General features: G+C 35.8%; 1 protein-coding gene across 1 annotated transcript in view; it reads left to right on the forward strand.

Moving 5' to 3' along the window:
- Positions 1-24,188, forward strand: part of LOC121427289 (basement membrane-specific heparan sulfate proteoglycan core protein-like) — an 83,901-nt gene that overhangs the window by 24,214 nt on the left and 35,499 nt on the right. The window contains exons 12-42 of the mRNA XM_041623627.1: positions 1,099-1,259; positions 2,071-2,182; positions 2,575-2,694; positions 3,456-3,574; positions 4,111-4,197; positions 4,682-4,802; positions 4,982-5,122; positions 5,751-5,936; positions 6,586-6,684; positions 7,079-7,171; positions 7,629-7,747; positions 8,290-8,401; positions 8,751-8,864; positions 9,414-9,535; positions 10,463-10,549; positions 11,054-11,112; positions 11,660-11,727; positions 12,197-12,337; positions 12,846-13,034; positions 13,504-13,599; positions 16,259-16,342; positions 16,668-16,815; positions 17,468-17,550; positions 18,981-19,094; positions 19,740-19,867; positions 20,466-20,552; positions 21,148-21,212; positions 21,758-21,933; positions 22,463-22,559; positions 23,125-23,216; positions 23,881-24,058. Coding sequence (XP_041479561.1) covers positions 1,099-1,259; positions 2,071-2,182; positions 2,575-2,694; positions 3,456-3,574; positions 4,111-4,197; positions 4,682-4,802; positions 4,982-5,122; positions 5,751-5,936; positions 6,586-6,684; positions 7,079-7,171; positions 7,629-7,747; positions 8,290-8,401; positions 8,751-8,864; positions 9,414-9,535; positions 10,463-10,549; positions 11,054-11,112; positions 11,660-11,727; positions 12,197-12,337; positions 12,846-13,034; positions 13,504-13,599; positions 16,259-16,342; positions 16,668-16,815; positions 17,468-17,550; positions 18,981-19,094; positions 19,740-19,867; positions 20,466-20,552; positions 21,148-21,212; positions 21,758-21,933; positions 22,463-22,559; positions 23,125-23,216; positions 23,881-24,058 — 3,598 coding nt within the window. The remainder of the gene's footprint in view (positions 1-1,098; positions 1,260-2,070; positions 2,183-2,574; positions 2,695-3,455; positions 3,575-4,110; positions 4,198-4,681; positions 4,803-4,981; positions 5,123-5,750; positions 5,937-6,585; positions 6,685-7,078; positions 7,172-7,628; positions 7,748-8,289; positions 8,402-8,750; positions 8,865-9,413; positions 9,536-10,462; positions 10,550-11,053; positions 11,113-11,659; positions 11,728-12,196; positions 12,338-12,845; positions 13,035-13,503; positions 13,600-16,258; positions 16,343-16,667; positions 16,816-17,467; positions 17,551-18,980; positions 19,095-19,739; positions 19,868-20,465; positions 20,553-21,147; positions 21,213-21,757; positions 21,934-22,462; positions 22,560-23,124; positions 23,217-23,880; positions 24,059-24,188) is intronic.

Here is a 24,188-nt window from a genome sequence, read left to right on the forward strand (position 1 = left end):
CTGATGGAAATTGGACAGAAAATCAAATGTATAAAGATAATAAATTAAAAAAAATGAATTCTTGATAAAAACCCCTTTTAAATGTGATGGCATGGTTTCAAGACCAATTACACATGTTGCCAATAATGTAGATTTAATGTAACGGAATTTTCATAGATATATGATATTCATTGAGTACACAAGATTAACCTTTTGGGTATAGAGTTAAAGCAGTGTAAAAAAAAAAACTTTTTTAGATGAGCTTTTGCTGCCTCCAACAGTAAAATGCAAAATGCATTTTAACCCTAAATTTCCCGGGGTATTTTGATTCTTGTCATTCCCGGGGGGGGGGGGGGGGGGGGGGGGGGGGCATTATGGCCCCCCCGTAAGATCTTGGCCGCCGATCGCGCGAGCGACGCAAAAATTTGCACGCTGCTAGTGTGCGATATAATCTACAAGGCTGTATGGTAAAATTTTCCAAAACAATGAGATTTTATTTTATATGAATTAATTATGCTAATTTATGCATAAATCATACTTTTTGCTCTAATTCACTAAAGAAAGCTCCTAGAATGCTAATTTTTGGTAAAAATTTTCTTTGTAGCATTCTTAACAATCGTAATTCAAAAAAACTTTGGTTTGGAAATAAATTTCTTATGTATTTTATTGTTTTATGAATTTCTTATGTATTTCTTTGTTTTTTACTTTTGTTTTTTATTGTTTTTTCAATGGAAATTGTTCCAGACATAATTCTGATCATAAACAAGGCAAAATTAATTAAGTTTAATCAGTAAAAGTCGAAATAATGATACATTTATGAATTTAGGCTAAATACGCAATTTGCATTGGATTTGTACATGAAATCACGTTTATGAGCAATTTTGGGTCTGACATGCACTTGCATAATGTTGCGTAATGTCGTAACCGCGTACCCGGGCGTCACAACTTTGGTCTCAAAATTTGCGCGAGACTTGAATGTAAAAAGTCAGTGAGCTGCGAGGTGAAAAAATTTCGCGCAGCAGATATATTGCGAAATGGCCCCCCCCCCCCGGGAGAATTAGGGTTAAGGAGATAACTAAAAGCAGGAACAATTAAGAGTAACCCTTTGTCTTGATGTAGACTGGCTGGAAGAATGTCATCCAAGTTGGCGGAGGGGGACGTGGTGATGTTGGTGCTGAGCTTCTTGTAGACGCCACAAGACAAGATTTCATGATGGCATTAGGGAATGTAGAATATATCCTTATCAAGGCAACGTATTCCTACAGCATGTATCAAACCAGGTTCGTCTTCAAGGGGGTGTTTTACGAAGATTTAAATATGACTTAGAGTCGCACTTGAATGCAGACCTGTACATGGTATGCAATGCATGATCTTATTGATCAATATGCAGTAGTGTGCGTCCTCTTGGCATGATCTGACCAATTCAGTCATGTTACTCTAAATCAAAGTTAAATGTTTGTGAAACACCCCCCGCTCTCCTATGTAGGTTATGATTACATGCATGCCTCATGAATATGCAGTAGATGACCAGATGTCATGTCCACACTTTCCTGTTTGTTATCATATTACATGAAGTTATAATTATTTCAATATTTTGTGTAAAACATGTCTCCCATGTGAGGTGAATGGGTACCTGGTAAGAAGAAATTCCTCAAATGCTAGAGTGCCTGAGTTGCCAAGATAAAGCTGGGGTGGTAATAATAATAGCAGGGCCCACTGTGAGAACAGTTATCTTTACTTCTTACTTGCACAAGGAGTAATTTTACCTTTAATGTGTACATACTCTCGTATTCTCAGGAGTATATTGCTGAGGGTCGACAGTGCGTCATGGCACACTAGTTTACAGCACTGCACAAACTATGAAAATATCTCTACCCACAAGAAGATTTTTAGAGTATTCTTTTTATGATATTATTTCTCTTCAATTATATTATTTCAGTCAATTATATTATTTTAGCCAATAACATCCCTTTAACCCGTTCTTTTATCAATGATTTTGTTTGGTACAGCCCTGCTGACAATGTCTTAGATATAGCCTGGAGTACCTTCTTAACGCTTTCCTTTTTTTATCAATGCTTCTATTCCCTGCAGCCTTGCTGATGTTGTCCTGGATACAGCCGTACCAGAGGAGACTGGTAGAGATCGAGCAGTAGAGGTAGAAGAATGCAGGTGCCCCATTGGATATGAAGGGTTGTCTTGTGAGGTGAGCGATAGCATCAATCTATCTCGGGTTTTAAGTGAGAAAAGGTCCATTTTCAAATGCAAATGAACTAAAGATGTTGTGTCTCCTAAAAGAAATACTCTCCTGTAGGGAAGGATTGATGCAATAGAGTGACTGATATATGTTTTGATTCACCCAGGAAGAAATAGAAATTAAGAAGAGGAAATGAATCTGATCATTTGGACTTACTGTTATTGAAACAAAAAACAGTTTAACGTCCGATCTGGAATGCTTCTTCAGCTTGTCTGAACTGAATAGAGTGACGTCACATTGAAGGACGCAACTTTCTTGTAAGGATTGTAAAATCTGTGAATTTCAAATAAGCATACTAGTGATCACTGACATCTTCTATGTTGTTCTTTTTTTCTCTTTAGAGATGTGCACCGGGTTTCTTCTATATGCTTGGTATAAATCCCGATGCTCCTGGAATCTGTCGGCCTTGTCAGTGCAATGGACCCTCAAACACTTGTGACCCAGTATCAGGTCGATGTCTGGTAAGTCTGGCTGATGCCCAATGAACATTCCAACTAATAAAAAGTGGTAGGACTATAATACTTGAAATGAAATTCAGTCTTATTTAAGCCTTCCTCTAGGAATAAAGCAAATTCAAATTCCACATCATAATGATGTCATCATCAGATGCCACATGAAGCCAATTTGGACTTTACCACTATTGCTGTAAAGCAAAATCATGCTATTTTTATTCCGAACATAATGGCAAACTTCAAATGAATTAAGTTTACTTCTTGGAATTTCAATATTTAATGCAAAATGCGATTTATTAAGAAATTGTGGCTTATCGAATTGCATAGTGTGCGCAGGGCTCAACATGATTTTATTTATTTCTGAGCACACAACAAGAAAAAAATTAAGGAAGATCCAGGAACTGATGAAAACAGGAATAAAATCATCAGCTGCCACTTGAAGCCAATTTGGACTTTACCACTATTGCTGTAAAGCAAAATCATGCTATTTTTATTCCGAACATAATGGCAAACTTCAAATGAATTAAGTTTACTTCTTGGAATTTCAATATTTAATGCAAAATGCGATTTATTAAGAAATTGTGGCTTATCGAATTGCACAGTGTGCGCTGGGCTCAACATGATTTTATTTATTTCTGAGCACACAACAAGAAAAATTTAAGGAAGAACCAGGAACCAATGAAAACAGGAATAAAATAACTTGTGTCAAGAAATAAGGCTATGGGCTTCTTATAACAATTCTTTCGTCTTTGTATGATGTCTTCATTTAGTGTACAGGCAACACTGACGGACCGAACTGTGAACGATGTGCCGAGGGATTCTTCGGTGACCCACCAAACGGTGTACCCTGTCTCACCTGTCCTTGCCCTCTTACTGATGGACCAAACCAGTGAGTCCAATTCAACAGTATCATACTTGCATGATGTACATGTATTCCACATAAGTGATGATGTATTGATTTTTCTTTTTGTCAAGCCTCTGTGTTTTGATGACTCCTTGGCTATGTAAAACAATTGACTTATATGATTAATCAATTAATATTATGATTCATCCAATAATCTTGAAAAAATTTGTCAGTTTTGAATCTTTTACTGGAAATAGTTCAAAATGGCCAAGTATAAACTCACAATGTGGTCCCAACTCTTAATCAACTGCTGTCCGTTTCATCAGGCAAATGAACGCTAGTCATGTCTTTCCAAGCAATTCCCACCAAAGTCAGAAGACCATAGCATCGCTTGCTTCCCCAGAGGTGGGAAGTTATTCTTGAGTTCATTCCCCTAATGAAGCCAACAGCGGTTGGTGAAACATCGTGGCCACAGAGATTTGCAAGTGTCTACTTTGCAATTATCATATATCCAGTCATTTACGATGTCTTTTTATGTGGACATTGAAAAAAAAGAATCCTATTGTTTTTGTCCCCTGTAGGTTCTCACCGACCTGTATCCTTGATACCGATGGTAGAGTGACCTGTGATGCCTGCCCACAAGGCTATGCTGGAAGACAATGCCAAACGTAAGGAGAAGCATCACCTACATGTAGTTAACCTGCAGAGCACTTCATTCATAGATTTGTCAATACTTTTCACTGACTACTGTTATATGAAAATCGTCACATTAGTTGAGAGCAAATTAGTGAGTGAAATCACACACACGTCTTTTTGTGAAATCCACTCCAGTATGCCAGTTGTAGGGTATTGCAGATGTAAGGTTTGACTAGTTTTATGTTCTGCCAAATAAACAATAATAATAATCAAAGGTCATTTTCTAAGCAATAATAATACACATTCTCATATGTGCATATATGTGGCAATCATCAGATCGCTTGCTCTTTATACATAAATTTGAAGATCTAGACCTGCAATTAAATGGTGACCTTGCATAAGACTCCTCATGAAATCATTATTTGTTCCATCTAATTGAGTTAAGCTCGTTATACACACATGTAATCTGCTTCCTTTCAAAGATCATTTATGTTTCATTTTCTTGCATTCTTTCAGATGCTCTGCTAACTATGTAGGAAACCCAACAATTCCTGGTGATTCCTGTGTTCCTGATAGTCTAGGTGACTGCAACGTTGATGGCAGTCTAGCATGGACCGGATCAGAATGCCTGTGTAAAGTAAGGATAATAAATAATCATTCTTTATTTTTGGGTCTTGTCATGATGCTTCTGCTATTTAAACTCCTTATTTCGTGTTCTATGTGTTTGTTTTCGCACAGTATAACACTGAAGGTGTTATGCATGTTTTTTGTGATATGCTTACACTGAAGGTGATCTATGTGTGTGTTTTTCTATAGGATAACACTGAAGGTGTCCTCTGTGACCAGTGTCAAGTTGGAACATTCAATCTGGCCCCAGATCACCAGTACGGCTGCATCAGGTGCTTCTGTATGGGAATAACCTCAGACTGTGATAGCACTACACAGTACAGATCGCAGGTTGGTCTCTTGTTATGGTTGTGATGGTGGTTACCATGGAGACAGTGTGTCACGGTGATTGTAATCATAACAGAATAATTAAAAGGGATACTCCAGACTGGAAAAAAGTATTAGTTGAACAGAAAAAGAAACTCATACTTAAACAAAACACTGATAATTTTATCAAAATCATACAAGGAATAACAATGTTTTGTATTATTTTGGTGATACATTGTCTTCATGAATAGGCAATAAGCAAGTTGATGATGTTACATCCCCACTTATTCTTTTGTGTTTTATTATATGAAATCCTATTCATTCAAATTTTATCCACCAATAAAAAAAAAATGGATTGACAACTGATCAAATGTGTACGATAATCATTGCTGCGACTTATTTTTGTTGGAAAGGATACCACAGTACCCAGTTATATCTTTACGGAAGAGAAACTAATCAGCTATTGAAACCATAATTATTCAAATCTTTCTCTTTCTGTTCTGTTTTATATCGCTGTTAAAAATAATAATATGCAACATTTATATAATGCTTAATACAAATGTTTCTAAAGCGCTGCATTACCGCCAGCTATAGCACAGCTACCCTGATTGGTCACTTAAGCATTCAAGGAATTCCTTCCTACTTTTGCTAGGTCAATGCAGAGTTCTCTCGTGATGGTCAAGGGCTAACCCTGAACAATCGGGACTTCACAGAAAACATCACATCACAGGAACTGACCGTCAATTATCGACAGAGGGAGCTTGTCTACGGGGCCTTTGACACCATCCCAGCCGATGTATACTTCTGGGTTCTCCCTAACCGCTTCCTGGGGAATAAGGTAAGACTTCCAATGAAGAGCAGTGGATCAATCAGATACTTTTTAAAATTTATTCCTAAGATTAAATCAAATTCAATCGAATTGAATTCAGTTTGAAATTTATTTCAATACTTGATTAAAATATACAAAACACAAGATATAAGAAACTATTCACAAGCAAGAAATGAAATTTGGAACTGAATAAATAAAGTCAATAGGTCTTGTATAAATGCAGTTCCCAGAACATTGATTATATTGATTAGATGGTGAAGATAAATATAATGTGAATTTTTTTTGGCAACTTTGGACAATGACACTGTTAATGTGTGATATATGTATAAAGCACTTTGACTTTATATCTTAAAACTTCATATCTTAAAAATGTTACTGAGCTTTTTTGCTCCATATCTGAATGAAGCTTAAAGCTGGTAGTTTGTATGTATATTCTTATTCACAAGATGGAACCATGCAACAGTCATTCATTCATAGATACAGAGAAAAAAAACAAATGTTTCAGGATTGGATCACTACAGGGTTAGAGAACTATCTACGAGAAGTTTCAATCTAATACTCTTTTCATTTGGTAAACTATATATAAATCCTACTTTCTTAATTTTTTGTTACTTCCCAAGCTGTGATTTCTTTTCACTTCTTGATTTGGTTCCATCAGGTTTCATCTTATGGTGGCTACTTGAGGTATACTATCGTAGTTGACAGTGCTGCCCAAGAGGGAAGACGCCAGCAGCCCATACCAGATGTTGAAATCTCAGTAAGCTTTTCAAACTTGTGACGTAAATGTAGAGTAGACTGAGTCGAGGGTCCTGTTGCATAAAAGTTGCTCTGCCATCCAATAGTAGCTTCCATGAAATCCTTGATTTTGATTGGCTGATAAGCACTGTTACCATGGTAATAATCATTAGATGGCAAAGTTACTTTAGTAGTTACTTTTATGCAATGGGCCTGATGGGGCCTTGCATAGCAGAACGAGTATATAGGCGCTTTTCAAAGTTCCTATAGGGTCAATTAACTTATTATTTAAAATCTTAACCAAGGTTATGTTTTTGAAATGTTAAAACTTTGAAAGCCAATGGAACTATTGTATGAAACTTTGGGAAGAATAGATTAATGTATCAACTGAAATTGAATTGACTAATCTCTTTCAGGGTAATGGAATAACCTTGATCTACAACCGAGACAGTCAAGGTACCCAGGTAGCATCAAGAACAGAGACACCGTTCAGGGTGCCTTTCCTCGAGGTAAGTCTTCTGGTTTGAGTAATCAATCTTTCAATGTGTAGCTGGGTCATCCCACCGCTGCCACCAAACAAATAAAACATATCATTTTGATCACAGTAAAGGGTCTGGTTTGATCCACACCAGTAACAGATAACATTTAAATCTAATTTGTTTGTGAATCTAAATTATCAGGTATTACTAACTTTGTATAGTGTGTCTTTTTATTTACATGTACATGAAATTTTACACATTCAAAACTACAGATTATGATACAAAAATATTTCAGTGTGAACTACGTTTTATTTTTGGTTGAGTATTTTAAAATATTTATGCATTTGCGGAATGTTGATAATATATTAATTGTTATTCATGTATGTGATCATGATAATGAATTAAAATTCATATTTTAAATGAATGCATGTCTAAAATGAGCAGAGGGTTTTATGTACTAATCCTTTGTTTGTTTTTTTGTTGTCAGCAATATTGGACCCGCATTGATTTTGAGCCAGCTAATAGGGAGAACCTGATGATGGCTCTAGCTGATTTAGATTACATCATCATCAGGGCAACGTACAATGCTCGCACAAGTGTTGCAGCGTAAGTATTGATGCTATTTGTTAGTAGTAAGGAAATGATGATGTTGGATATCAGGAGAAGGAAGGGGATGATGATGATAATGATGGTGGTTGTGATGGTGATGATGATGATAGTGATGATGATGCTGCTGATGATGATGATGACAATGATAGTGATGATTATGATGATGATGATAATGATGATGATGGTGGTGGTGGTCGTAATGATGGTGGTGGAGATGATGATGACGGTGGTGTTTCTGATGATGATTGCGGTGGTGATGATGATAGCGATGATAATTGTGATGATGATGATGATGACATTGGTGATGATGATGATGGTGATGGTGGTGGTTATGATGATGTCCATGGTATTGATGGAAATAATGATGGCTTTCATTACAGAGTATATGTTGACATGATGTGATTCTACCTTGTCATAATTATACCAACTGTTCTTGTCAATTTCAAACAACAAGCACCAGGATGTGTTTTGTTCACTATTCTAATTATTGAATAAGATATTTATTTTGTAATAAATTCATATCTTTCCTTTCTATACAGTATCAGGGATATTAGTATGGATATTGCTGAAACCCGCAACACTGGCTTAGGCAGAGCATTTGCTGTAGAACAGTGCACATGTCCATTTGGTTACAGAGGCCTCTCCTGTGAGGTAACACCTTAAATCTTTACCCCGTCCTGTGATATCAATATAAATTATTATCCAGATTTTCTTCTATAATACAGAAGTATTATCAGAATTTATGATGATGATATTGGGGATAAAGATATCAGTGATTAAGATGTGAATAGTAAAGGAGATAGTTGTTGTTATTATTTCTATTGTAATGATGATGACATGATGATGATGACGACAATAACAATGATGATGATTATAGAATAAAACTATGATAATGATAATAATTTCGAGTTTATTTTGCATTATTTTGGAGGTTAATCACCCTAATCCCCATATCTTTTCCTCTTAATGTGAGCTGTATTTTTAATGCTTGACCCTCCAGGATTGTGATGTTGGCTTTACCCGTTCAGGCAGTGGTATCTACCTTGGCTTCTGTGCTCGCTGTGAATGCAATGGTCATTCCACTGATTGCCATCCTGAAACGGGCGAGTGCAGGGTGAGTAGCCCGGAGCTTGAAATTATTTTGAATTCTGAAACAGATTGAAAAATAATGTTTTATATATATATATATATTTTTATTGGGGGGGGGGGGTTGGGGAGATGGTAAATACATCATTTCCATTATAGATAATATATTAAGTAATTATTCTTTGTGACCTATTATCTACTGGAACTCGGTTTTCCATATACAAAGTCTATGAGAATCTCAGAATTCAGTATTCAGCATGTTAATTTTACTGTGCTTCTTTTATAATAACAGTATCTGGTTATAATTTTTTTCTTTGCTGTCAAAACACAATCCATTGTGTTTTTTTTTTAGTTTGATAGGAAATGTGACTGATTATGTAATGAAATTAAAAAAAGAAAAATTTGTAATCCCTTGCATTTAAGAACAACCACAAAAATTCATACAGTTAAATTTTTGCTTCCAAACAATATAACCATCTTGATTAGCCATTTGAGTTATGCATGCGCCAATTGAAAAAGGTATTGAGAGTGGATGTACGGTGATGCAATAATGCAATCCGTCACCTATTTTCTTCAGAACTGTCAAGACAATACCTATGGCCGTTTCTGCGACCAGTGTGCACCTGGTTTCTATGGCAACCCAAGCCAGGGAGGAAGATGTCTGCCTTGTACCTGCCCTCTTGCAATTCCATCTAACCAGTAAGTAAATAGATATTGTCAATAACACTGACCTTTTTTGTGTAACTTGCTTCATTATAAATATTTTCAGGTTCCATAGGTCTAAGTTGATCAGAGTTTCTTCCTCAAATTAATAGTGATTAGGATTTCTTCCATCCCTTGACAAAAAATAAGCAACTCTGAGAAATGAGTGTCTTACTAAAGGAGGAAAATGTTTCATCCTTTTTTTGTGGAAATATAGTTAGTTACTACAGAGTTGCTTCCGTTTGTCTTTGAATGGCACATGTTCTAAAACCAGCATCTTTACATCGCGACTCATCATAACATCCACCAGCAGTTAAACTCGCTTTTATCGTCTCCCATTTGAAATGAGTATGTGTAATAGAACCTGATTATATGAATCAGAATTGATAAAGTAAAAATATGATTTAAAAAACCCCAATTTTTATTTGTTCCGTAGTGATTTTATATTTCCACTGCATTGCCAAGTTAGGAAGTGTAATTGTTATCACAATGGATCACCTAAAATTTTAAACATTTACGATCAAAATACGATGCAAAATCTTTTCTCCTAGAAATCTCCTAGAAAAGACACTGTGATGCTAGGCCCCCAAAACGAGAGTTTCCATTTATGTCATGAAATATTACTCCACTAATTATTTTTTCAGAGACTTACAGTCCTGAAAAGGTTTGTTATTGAAATGTTTGATTTTATTTTTCTAATAATTTTTTTTAGAGACTTAGCGTCATATTAAAAAGTTTTGCTAATAGGCCAACAGGGATGCCACTTTTCAGACTTAAGTCTGAATTCAGACTATTTCAACACATTTTCTGCCATGAAATACACATTTTTCATGAATGATGGGTCATTCTAGATGATTTTCAGACTTTTTATCAAGAGGAATCCCTGCTATTACTATGCTTGCTTGAATTTTTCTTCTTTGTTAGATTTTCACCAACATGTTTCCTGGATGTTGACAATGATTTGACCTGTGACTCCTGCCCTGAAGGTTACATCGGAAGAAGATGTGAAAGGTCAGTTTAGTCTTTGAAATATACTTCCTTAAATGACCCACCAAACATCACTAACATACTTTTATGGGTCTACAATATCCCTTTCACTATAACAATTTTTGACTGTGATATGATGAATTTATTTTGTATAGTAGCTTAAATGCTTTGTTATGTTTGTGGTAATTTGTTTATTTTGTATATTTTAACGGAGGTGAATAAATTCAACTCAATTCAACTATATTATTAACTATCATTATCATTATAATGTTGTTGTGATTATAGGTATAGCTATGTGGATTAGAACAAGACAAAAGGAAAACAATTCTTGTGCAAATTGTTTGAATTTTGTGCCTGATCAAAACCCAATTCATCTGTCATTAATGTCATGATTTCCTTGAAACATAGATGGACACTAATTCACATTATTATAATTATTGTTGCTGTTATGAATTATTAATTATATAGCAAAAAATCAGTGTGAAACACGTAACGAATAATGGTTTTGTGTCTTGCATTCCTCTGAAGCTGTGCACCAGGTTATATAGGAGATCCGGCAAGGGAAGGAGACTCCTGCAGATCTCAAGGTAAGGATTATTCTTCTTTTCTTTAAGAAGTTCTTTCCTGTACACATATAAAAGTATAAAGTAGTGATTACTTTCAAGGGTCAAAGGTCATGTCATATTTCTTGGTGTTTCATAAAGCTGCTTGTTAGGCACAATTTTACTTGTGACTGGAACCTATTCTGAGGTGCTAAGTCAGTTATATAAGGATATATCCTTTGGTAGAAGAAAGGATCACCAGTCGTGTGTAACTTATGAACAGTTTTATGAAATGGCCCCCAGGTGGGTGTTCCATTAAACTGATCAAAAGTTTTTAACAACTTTATGAATTGTTTGTGATCCTTAGGTGCTAAATCTACACCCAATTTCCAATCAAATCGAAATCTACACCAAATTTCAAATCAAACCTAAATCTACACCAAATTTCAAATCAAACCTAAATCTACACCAAATTTCAAATCAAACCTAAATCTACACCAAATTTCAAATCAAACCTAAATCTACACCAAATTTCAAATCAAACCTAAATCTACACCAAATTTCAAATCAAACTTTTATTATGTTTTTTCAGGAGGATGCCAGTGTGATGGAAGGGGAACTAGATCATCACAGTGCTTTGATGGCCGATGTGACTGCAAGGTAAGATCATGGACCTTTAGATTCTTTAAAGAATATCCAAATGATTAAAATTTCTCTCATTCAAAAATGTTTGGATTATGTACACTATGACAAAAATTTACAAGATCTAGCAGTATGATAATGTGGTAAAGTTTAAGCATGATTTCAAAGATTTTCTTTTGATATGATTGCAGTCTGCAACTACTAAAGTTCAATTCACTTCACTTCTTTCAATCATTTCATATTTACAATGATAGATCAATTTAAATATGTGCAATATATAACATTTAAATCAATTGTGTAATGCATTAACCACATGTAATGGGAAGGAGATCTGCTAAAAATCAGAGCTTGTGGGGTGAAGGCCACTTTTCTAAGAATATTTTATAAATTATGATACAAATTAAAATAGAATAAATAAAATAAAGAAATGAATAACTGAATAAAAATGAATAAATCTTAATGACATTCTTACTGTTTGTTAATTTAGGATAATGTTGGAGGAGAAAGTTGTAACTATTGTCAGCCGGGTTTCTTCAATCTCGCATCCCGGAACCCTGAAGGATGTACCAGGTGTTTCTGTTCTGGTTTGTCGGTCCCATGCACCAGCTCAAACTACTTCAGACAACAGGTAAGATTCATTTAACATAATGAAATTTATTTTCAGCTTAGTTCCATCACAGTCAATTCAGTAATCGATACAGTGGTTTGCCAGAAGTATCTGTCAAAGTGCGTGGCGAGAAGGACGAGGTTGGCAGGTTAATGTTTCTGACATGCTGAACTATCTGCAAATCTCCTCATCCTTGTAAACAGAGGGTCGTGTGTTCGAATCCCACCGTGGTCTATAGCGTTCTTTGGCAAGGCATTAATCCACACTTTGCCACTCTCGACCCAGGTGCTAAATGGGTACCCGGTAGGATGCGAAAGATATTGTACGTTTGAATTTGCCAGTGCCATAATGAGGCTGCGATGAATGCAAGGAATGCTCTCCAGGGAGTGGAAATTGTGCACTTTTCGTGCGGGATTGAAATGAATCCAATGACTGGGGTAATAATATGCTATAAAGCGCTTTGAGCCATTCTGGGAAAAGCTCTATATGAAAATTGGCTATTATTATTATCATTATTATTACTTTTCAGCTTCGAGTCACACTCCAGTCGCCATCTGATTCAAGTGATGTTGCCCTGGTCAATCGAGCTCAGACACAGCGGATAACCTCAGGGTTCGGGATCAATGTTCCATCCAACAGCATTGCGTTCTCTCAGTTTAACCAGATGCCTATTGATGTCTACTATTGGGAGCTTCCGTCAAAGTTTAGGGGTAATCAGGTAAAACTGTCTTTAACCTTACCCTCCCTCTCTAGTAAAAATCCTGAGATCTTGGTCATTTACTATGCAATTGCTACAAAAGTTCGTGTGCACGTGACCTGCTAAGTAATCTACAAAATTGTGCAGTATTTTTTTTTCATGAAAATTGTTTTCAGATAACAACACTAACTTATGCATGATTGATATGTGAAATCATACTCACTGAATAAAGCTCCAAATGAGACCAGTTTTGTAGAAATCATTTGTTGTATTCTTAGCATCTTAGGCATTAAACATCATGGAAAAGAGCTTTTGCATTGTGAACGTATTTGATGATATTTCAAGGGGAGAAGAGGGCCTCCCAGGCACTGGACACACCTCCCTGCGCTTCCTCGGCTTACATGTCTAGTTTATACTGCATGGTAAAACTTATCATTTTAATGTTTCAAGTATCATTGATATTTTTTCCTTTCCTTTCCTATCCCTGTAGATCACTGCATATGGTGGCTTTCTAAGGTACACGGTTAGCTACTCCACATCCCAGGCTAGAGGAAACGCTATCACTGACAATGATGTCGAGATCACTGTAAGTACATCTGCATCTACTGCAGAGTTGTAAGAACAAACCCATTTACTGTGTGTGCTACTTAAATTTTTGATAAGAAACATTGTAGAATCGATTGCAAGTATCAATTGCAAATATTGATTGCAAATATCAATTGCAAATATTGATTGCAAATATCAATTTTAAATATTGATTGCTAATATCAATTGCAAATATCAATTGCAAATATTGATTGCAAATATCAATTGCAAATATTGATTGCAAATATCAATTGCAAATATTGATTGCAAATATCAATTGCAAATATCAATTGCAAATATTGATTGCAAATATCAATTGCAAATATTGATTGCAAATATCAATTGCAAATATTGATTGCAAATATCAATTGCAAATATCAATTGCAAATATTGATTGCAAATATCAATTGCTAATATTGATTGCAAATATCAATTGCAAATATCGATTGCAAATATTGATTGCAAATATCAATTGCTAATATTGATTGCAAATATCAATTGCAAATATCGATTGCAAATATTGATTGCAAATATCAATTGCAAAATAGGAATTGAGAGCAAGGTCAACTCTATCTTCAGCGAATCAAGTGATACTTTCTCTCGCAAGAAGCTAACCAGCAGTTGATTCTACACTTACTATTAATTGCAAAATTTAACCATTACTTTTGTGATGTGAAATTGATATTATAATTAATCATAAATTTCTTGCATCCCATTGTTGTGTATTATACAGTAGTTCAAGTTAACTCTCAAAAGCTGTTACATTTCATAATTTTCATCTAGAAATAAATATTTATGCCATTTGGAAGGTGAATTCAGAGTCTGTAACTCATTCGTCCAAATGATCAAAACATTTAGGTTTTATATAAAAAAAATCACTTCAAGGCATTATAATTTGTACCTTACTTTACTTTTGAATTTTGATCAACATGTTAAAATAAAAGGGTTTTTGTCTCACCTGCGAAGCAAAGTGAGACTATAGGCGCCGCTTTTCCGACGGCGACGGCGACGGCGGCGGCGGCGTCAACATCAAATCTTAACCTGAGGTTAAGTTTTTGAAATGACGCCATAACTTAGAAAGTATATGGACCTAGTTAATAAAACTTGGCCATAAGGTTAATCAAGTATTACTGAACATCCTATTAGAGTTTCATGTCACATGACCAAGGTCAAAGGTCATTTAGGGTCAATGAACTTAGACCATGTTGGAGGAATCAACATCGAAATCTTAACCTGAGGTTAAGTTTTTGAAATGTCATCATAACTTAGAAAATATATGGACCTAGTTCATGAAACTTGGACATAAGCTTAATCAAGTATCACTAAACATCCTGCATGAGTTTCACGTCACATGACCAAGGTCAAAGGTCATTTAGGGTCAATGAACTTTGGCCGAATTGGGGATATCTGTTGAATTCCCATCATAACTTTGAAAGTTTATGGATCTGATTCATGAAACTTGGACATAATAGTAATCATGCATCTCTGAAAATTTTGTGCAAGTTTCAGGTCTCATGATTAAGGTCAAAGGTCATTTAGGGTCAATGAACTTTGGCCGAATCGGGGGTTTCTGTTGAATTACCATCATAACTTTGAAAGTTTATTTGTCTAGTTCATTAAACTTGGACATTAGAGTAATCAAGTATCACTGAACATCCTGTGCGCGTTTCAGGTCACATGACCAAGGTCAAAGGTCAATGAACTTTGGCCGAATAGGGTGTATCTGTTGAATTACCATCATAACTTTGAAAGTTTATGGATCTGATTCATGAAACTTGTACATAAGAGTAATCAAGTATCACTGAACATCCTGTTCGAGTTTCAGGTCACATGATCAAGGTCAAAGGTCATGTAAGGTCAATGAACTTTGGCCATGTTGGGTTTTTTTGTTGAATAACCATCATATCTCTGTAAGTTTATTGGTCTAGTTCATAAAAAGTGGACATAAGAGTAACCATGTATCACTGAACATCTTGTGCGAGTTAGAGTAGTGTTCAAAGTCAGCACTGCTGCTATATTGAACCGCGTGATGCAGGTGAGACGGCCAGAGGCATTCCACTTGTTTAAAATGACATCATAACTTAGAAAGTATATGGACCTAGTTCATGAAGTATTAACCATCCTGCCTGAGTTTCAGGTCTCATGGCCAAGGTCTAAGTTCATTAAGAGTCAATGAACTTTGGGCATGTTGGGGGTATTTGTTGAATTTCCATCATAACTTTTAATGTTTATGGAGCTAGTTCATAAAACTTGGATATAAGAGTAATCAAGTATCACTGAACACACTGTGCAAGTTGCAGGTCACATGACAAAGGTCATTTAGGTTCAATGAACTTTGACCATGTGGGGGGCATTTGTTGAATTACCATTGTAACTTTGAAAAGTTTATGGATATCGTTAATAAAATGTGGACATACATGTAGGGGTAATCCAGTATCATTACTCATCTTGCACAAGTCGTAGGTCACTTGATCAAGGTCAAATGTCATTTAGAGTCAATGAACGTAGCAGCATATTATATGAATGGTGTTTTTTTAGAATAATTTTATTTTATATTGAATCACATCATGCAGGTGAGACTGCCAGAGTTGCTCCACTTGTTTCAGTTCTGTATAACCTGGAGTCCTTGTCTTTTTCTTTATTTTCCTTTTTTTCCATAGGGTAATGATATCGTCTTGGTGTACAGGCAGCCAACCGGTTTGGAGCCAGATGATGCTCGTCCAGTAGCATTCCAGATTATTGAGGTATACTCAGGTTTTCTTGATTCATTTTGCAATTGTCTGTCAAAATTTTATTATTTTATAGCTTGCTATGTATTCCACTTTTTTGGCAAGCCAGTTCATTTTTGTCATCATCTAACAATACTTTTGTTTTTGTTATCTGATGTTTTTGCCATATTTTTCTTCTCCATCAAATGCTGCGCCACCTTCTTTCTCTTTTGTCCTTCACCTTTCTCTTCATTTCTTTCCTCTTTTTCATTTCCTTCTTGCCCTCTCTCCATTATCGTCATCGTCATTGTTGAATATTTTCCCTTTGATTCCATGTCTTTGATGTTGTGATTTTTTGCAGGATAACTTTGTACGTCCGGACGGCAACCCAGCTACCAGGGAGCACCTTCTGATGGCCCTGGCTGACGTTAGTAACATCCTCATCCGTGCTTCCTACCATAGCGACATGCAGGAGAGCAGTATCAGGGATATCGCACTCGATATTGCAGGTAACAGAATTTCTTTCCCACCCGTAGTTTGTGAGGCCAACATGGTACTTATACAGTAAAATTGCCAATATTCAATTTCATTTTCACCAATTGAAAAAAAACCCTGACAACATTGAAATGGAGCCAAAATATAAGAGATCAATTACATACATGAATGCAAAGAAGGAAACCGATGTGTAAAGGGACTGACCAAGCTGATATTGGCTGTTCAAGTAGGGGTAAACATTAACCTGGATCATTAATTACCTGGACTAAAAGCAACAAAACAAATACAAGGGGGAGACATAGCTTTAGAACTGCCAATGTTGATTGTGAAATATTTTGAACATATTGTTAATTGGCTTGATGCAAACAAAAGAAATGTATTTACATAAGAGAAATACCTGTATTCACATAAGAGAAATACCTGTATTCTGCCCTTCAGTTAGTCTTGTTTGCAGACTTGAGCAAAGCTGCCTGTCCAATCGCAAAGAGTGCTAATAGGAAAAGAAATTTCAGTCGGTACAGCTTCAATATCACTTTTTGTTTGCTAGTTGTCATTTTGCCTCTTTTCTTTTCCTCTATGATTTTAACTCAATATCCCTTTTAAATATGAAAAATATTTTGTTTCCATTTTACCTTTATGATGTCATTTATTTTTCAACCAACACAGTTGCTCAAAATACTGGCCAGAATTCAGCAGTTGAGGTAGAGAGTTGTGACTGTCCCCAAGGTTACATTGGTCTTTCTTGTGAGGTAAGGTGCAAACTTTTGTGAGTTGAGCAATAATTCCGATGATGGTCAAAACAATGTGATGGGGATGGCGATATTGGTTTTGGTGGTGTTGTTGCTAGCCAGATATGTGCTTTGTGGAAAACTGAAAAAAAAATCACAGATATTCATGTAGACTGTGGCTAATGGCAAAAAATGAATATGTTATTCATAAACAGCATAAATGTCAGTAAATGAAGCAAAGCCTTATGTGATAGTGGTTGTGATGCTGATAATGGTGGTTATCATGGTGTGGAATGGTATGGTGATGAGGTGGCACTGGTGATTATTATGATGGTTATTATGTAGATTTCAGTGATAAGGATTGTGATTGTATTTTTTTTATCTTTATTTTGATTTTGATGTTGATTTCGATGTTGATTTTTTATTTTTATTTTTTATTTTTTATTTTGATTTTGATTTTGGCTTTGACTTTGACTTTTTACTTGACTTTTAGTTTGACATTAAGTTTAATTTTGAGTTTGATTTTGATTTTGATTATGATGAAGATGATGAGCATGACAATGGGTGATTTCAAGTCCAGTGTTGACCTTTTGGTGTTGGTGTTAGGTCAATTTTTACACGATTATAACACCAAACATAAAATGAGGATGGTCCCGAAAAGTCACTCACTAGTTGTTTAGATGTCAATAATGTGATCTGGATCAGTTTTACAAGCTCTGAATAAGTTTTGGAGCTAGGGGAAGCAACCGAAATTTCAACACTAACACCAAGGCCAACACCGTACTTGAAATCACCCAATGATTATGATTTTACAGTGCATCCCAATGATTCAAATCAAGAAATATATATATATATATATTACATAGGTCATGTAGATTCGAATCAGTGATAGGTCAATACGCCATCACGTGACCATAGCTGCGAGGATCGCATTTGTTATATTCTAGGTTTTGACGTCACTTTAGGGAATATACTGCGTTGTATTTTCAATTGCGGCGTTATATTCACTAAGGTGACGTCACTCGATCGTTGCATACAAGTTGCGTAACAAGGTAGTTTATATGATGTACGCGCTAGTGTTAACGCGTCGATTGCATGAAGAACGCGCTTGATGTATTTTCCAAAAAATATCTATTATGACGTAGATGGATCAGAGCTGTACCAAGAATTTCGGGTTTGAGCCAGATGATGAATGCAATTTGTGATGGCGAATCCACATAGACTATATAATATAACAGATATTGCCTGTCTATCGTTTTAATAAATAACATTTCAACACTCCCCTCCGAAGCTATATTTTTTCCTCGGGATAATATTTTCCCTCAGCGCTGCGCGCTTCGAGCAAAATATAATCCCTTGGGAAAAATATAACTCCGTCGGGGAGAACAAATGTTATATTCAAACTATAGGTAGGCAATATCTGTATAATATGTAACTTTTTTCCCCCACAGGACTGTGCCCCAGGTTTCACCCGGTCAGGAGGTGGTCTTTACCTCGGAACCTGTATACCCTGTGAATGTAACGGCCATTCTAACCAATGTGACCCTGAAACAGGAGTCTGCTATGTAAGTTTCTATATTCTAATTTCTCCTTTCACTTCTCACATTATAATATAATAATAATATAGGTAATATATTTACCCAGGGAAGCCACTTCAGTTCTGAAAACTGTTCTCCCAGCAGGCCCTGATAGTATTAACCAACACATTGAAATATACACTCATGAAATTATGTCAGTTTCTGCATTTTATTGATTGTACATTATATATTGTAATACATTTTCATCGGCATTACAATTGTATTTTTTTTTATAATATTTTATGTTCTTATCTTTGTTTTATTATTTGAAAAGGGAGCACATTACTCGAAAAGCGTAATCTTCTTGAGATCCTACCCCATTTTTTATACCTTGTACATTTTACGTGGCAACATGTGAAATGAGTAAATGAAAATAAAATAAGAAGTATAGGCCTACTGCTCAATTGTTATGAAGAGCTGTATTACATCTTCAATTATGTGAAAAATTAATTGTTCACTCTGTAGTTGTTGAAAATTTTGAAATTGATAACATTCCATCAAAATATGTTTAGAAATGAGGGATTTTGATATAAACTAAGCTTGTTCATAATAAATCATGTTCTCATAATTATTCTATTATTGCTCAACATTTTGTAAATGTTACTTTCAATTCTGTTATTCTGATTTCTCCAGAACTGTGTCCATAACACCGTTGGTCCGTATTGTGACCAGTGTGCTAGTGGTTTCTATGGCGATGCGACAGCGGGAACTCCTGGTGATTGCCGCCAGTGTGCCTGCCCCCTCTCAGTCCCATCAAACCAGTGAGTCCATAATCTTCCAGATACCATGTTTATTGGGTCATATCTGGGGCCTGTAACACAGACCTTAGCAATGATCGTAGAACATTTTTTATGATTGATTGCATTGACTACAATATACAATTAATCGTAAAATCAAGCGTACGATTAATTGCTGACCTTTATGTTACAGGACTCTGGTTATATCCACTTGGGCTATACCCATTTGGTCTATTATCCATTGGTCTAATTGCCATTTAGTCTAACCATCACCATCACGTGATGTAAAACTTGGGCTAATTATCATTTAGACTGGTGCCCACATTTGGCTATTTATTACTTTGTTGAAATCTAAGTGTATAGACCAAGTGGGTTATTAAAATCGGTGCAGTCTAAATGGGAATTAGAAGAAATGGTGAATGGTGTTAATGTCACTCAGACCAAATGGTTATTAGAGGAACTGATAGACCATGATGCCCCCAAATATAGAATGTTTGTAACTATTCATTGTCTTTTGCCACCATTACTTTTGGTTTGTGATATTTTCTTGTGGATTCTCTTAATTTAAGTATTATTTTCTGCTACTCATCACTGTTGGTTTTGATCATTCTTGTTCTTGTAGATTCTCTCCAACCTGTATCCTGGACACCGATGGGAGTTTGACCTGTACAGCATGTCGGCGAGGATACACTGGCAGGAGATGTGAAAGGTCAGATAAAAAAAATACATAGGCCAAAATCATGGCCTAACTCTGTGCTTAAATTATGCCAAGCCAAAAATTTTGCCAACAAGTTATTTTGTGCATGTATGTTTTTGACATTTACCGTGCTCTTTCTTCATATTAAAGTAGTGAAGACAAATATTTCAGTTCCTATTCCTTTGCTGTTATGAATGATTTGGGCACCAAGGTGAACTCATGATTTGAACCTTTCCATAGTTAAGCCACCACTTTAGACCAGAGGCTATATGCAACCTGAGTTCAGAATACAGGCCATAATATGATTAATCTGTTGAGGGTCAAATCTACAGGAAGTTTTGGCAATTTAAAGTTAGTTTGCAAAGGAAAGTACAGTTAAAGAATATTCTTGTAATTATTTTCAGTCTATTCATTAATTTTGATATGAAGTGTACAATGTCATTAGAGACTATTATAGGTGTATACAGTAAAAATTGTTTTCCAGCAAACATAATTATATTTGTGCATTATTAAAACCGTTTAATAGTAATCCTTAAACAGTTTCCTCAAATGATGAAATTCAAAAGTAAAACTTGATTTTATCTTTGATTTTGTTCCTTACCAACAGTTGTGCCTCTGGGTATGAGGGAAACCCAACAGTTCCTGGTCAGACATGTAACCTAGGAAGCACTGGTAAGACTTGAAAATTTAAATCTCATGGTTCATTCCAGAATCATTCATTTTTCTATGTGCTCTCTGGAGCATTATCAATGGTGTAGTCTCTTGACTTTGAAACGGAGGGCCGTGGGTTCAAATCCCAGCCAATGGTAAAATTATCTTCAGTGAGAAATTGATCCATGATGTGCTGCACTCAAGCCAGGTGAGGTAAATGGGTACTTAGCAGGAATCAATTCCACGAAATGCTTGTGCATTGTAAAATTACCATTGTAAAGCTGGGGTATGATACTCTAGTCCTTTGGAAGTGTATGGAGATGTCGTATCATAATTTGTTATGTGCTATACAAGAACTGTTAATAGACTGAATGCATATGTCTTCAATCCCATAACACCTTCCCTCAAAAAATACAGGAATACATTTAGACAGAATTGTCAGAGATGTGCCAGCTGCAGATCACCAATGCATGTGAGGCAATGGCTTCAGCCTCTAAGATGGTGGCACGATGACGACAATGCATAAGCTCCATTATTCCTATTATTCTGTGTGTTTTTACCTACAGTTGACCGTATCCCTGGCGTTGTCATCTCACCAGACGAGGCTTCTGCTGTTTTGGGTGGAACCATCGTATTTGTTGTCAGGATATCTGGTAACTACACTACTGCACTGTGGCGGAGGGCCGATGGACAGCCTCTCTCTCCCAGCGCCTATGTGGAACCAGGAACTTACAGACTACAGGTAATGAAGAGATGATCTGAAAATCTTACTCTCCAGATTTTATTCTGACCTCCACCAACAAAAACTGTTATGAATAATGTTTTTACCAAGGACCATCCCTGACTTGGATGCTCTTACATTCCAAACCATTTAAACCAAAAGAATAGTACTTCAAAACTTCAAAAAGCAATGCAAAAACTGGAACACACCACTTACATCAGCTCTTACCCAGTCCAGTTTGCTCCAACTCTGGGGGGCATCAGTTAGTATTAAGGAAGAAGATGAAGATTCATAAGAATTTTTTGGTCTGGATTCAAATCACCATTATATGCAGAAGATCCAATCAAAATATGGAGATTTCTCTTTCCAGGATGGTCAAGGAATTTAGGGATTTTTCCCACGCTAAACTAAGAATCCTTATAAACTTTCTTTACCCTTCACACCCTCCCCTGCCATCTGGGCTATACAATGGCCTTCCTGTATAGGGTTAACCCCTTGTTAGGTCTTGACCTCAAGCACCAACAATTCTTAATATTTTTTTAAAATCCAGATCCGTAATCTTAGGCCTAACGATGCAGGGGTTTACGTCTTCATTGTAACAAACAGATATGGATCTGGAACAGCGGAGGTCAGGCTAGAAGTTGTTGGTAAGTGAGAATAGAAGATTGCATGATGTAATTGCATGCATTACTTTGTTATAATCTTATTCAGTTACATTTTCTTATTCAGGTAATCATTTACATTTCATTAAGACAAATGAAAGATTATACATTATATTTTGCTTGGATTTTTGATGTATTATTTTTCACTTTTCAGTACAACATAAAAAAATCCCATTAATGTATCATTGTATTTAGATTATGTGTATCTTAGTTTAAGTTTTCATTCTGTTTCCTTTCTAATTTTTATTTTTAGCAAGGAATGTCATTTTAGGAAATAGTAAATGGTAGTGGTTTTTTAACTGATTGCTAAGAAAGTATGAATGCTTGTAAGCAAGTGACCAGAGGACCGACAGCTTAAGGTCCTCTCCGAGGGACCTGTAATGAGGATTGAAATACCTTACCAAAGGGCATTAGCATACTAATTGGAAATCAAACCCTTATCACCAGAATACGAAACACGCTCTACCAACTGAGCTTATTTCAGTGAAATTTCTCGTCTTTTATTTGTTTTATTATATAAAAGACATTAATTCTTATTACCTTTTTGCAGGTCAAGCAATGAGAGTAGTCATCAACGATCCCCAAACCATAGAAGTACCTGAAGGAGAAACTGTCCAGTTTGTTTGCCGAGGAATTAGCCAGGTAAGAGGGCAATTTTGTGATTAACACTGGACAAAGTGACCAAGAATGTGCTAACAGAGGCCCTGTTATGACCAGTGATAGGGCAGTGGTGTTTATACGCTGTTATGTTACAACAATAATGTTTTGACTTTTGACTAATTTTTTTTTTTTTTTAACCAACTCAAAAATATCGAATTACTTGTTTGTTCGTTTGTCTGTTTTGTTTTGCTATTTCCTTTAAAATATTTTAATTCATACATATGTAACTCAATTATTTTACTGATATCCTTTCGGGGACTAGCCCGTGATAGGCCCTTGGCCTTTGCTAGTTCCATCATACTCTCAATTGTTATGTTCATGCTATTGTTTAAATTTTGAATACTCTCGTTTGTACTTGTTTTGTAAATTTTGATTGTATTTGATGTTTTTTATTGAGATTATGAAAATAAATGAACTGAACTGTAGCGAGATAATCCAAAAGATGTGAAGAACAGTCAAGGCTGCTGCCATGGTAGGTCATAATTAGTTTAGACGTAAATACTGAGTAGGGCCAGGTGATACCTTTAATGAAATCCTCCACTCCCTATCCCCCTGAAGAGAGAAGTTCTATTTAGTAGCTCTAAGCAGTTATTCTAAATTTACATAATAGACCAACTCTTCTTTTGTTTTCCCTTTGCTTTGATAGACACCGGCCTACACTATTGCCTGGAGTCGATCAGACGGCAGTCTGCCACCGAATGCCAGGGATTTTATGGGCATTCTAACGATAGACTCTGTCAGGCTAACGGATGCTGGGCAGTATGTGTGTATGGGATCAAACCAACTGGATACTGCTAATGCCTATGCTACTCTTATCGTCACATGTAAGTGATTAATTTGGTATGAATGTCATAAGTTGTTGAGGTATAAATTCAGAATATTAGACTGTGTCTGTAACATGAGAGCATTGTTATTTATTGTTGCTGATTGTATGCTAGTATTTTTACCTTGCAA

This window comes from Lytechinus variegatus, chromosome 14, assembly GCF_018143015.1.
Source record: "Lytechinus variegatus isolate NC3 chromosome 14, Lvar_3.0, whole genome shotgun sequence".
Taxonomy (NCBI): domain Eukaryota; kingdom Metazoa; phylum Echinodermata; class Echinoidea; order Temnopleuroida; family Toxopneustidae; genus Lytechinus; species Lytechinus variegatus.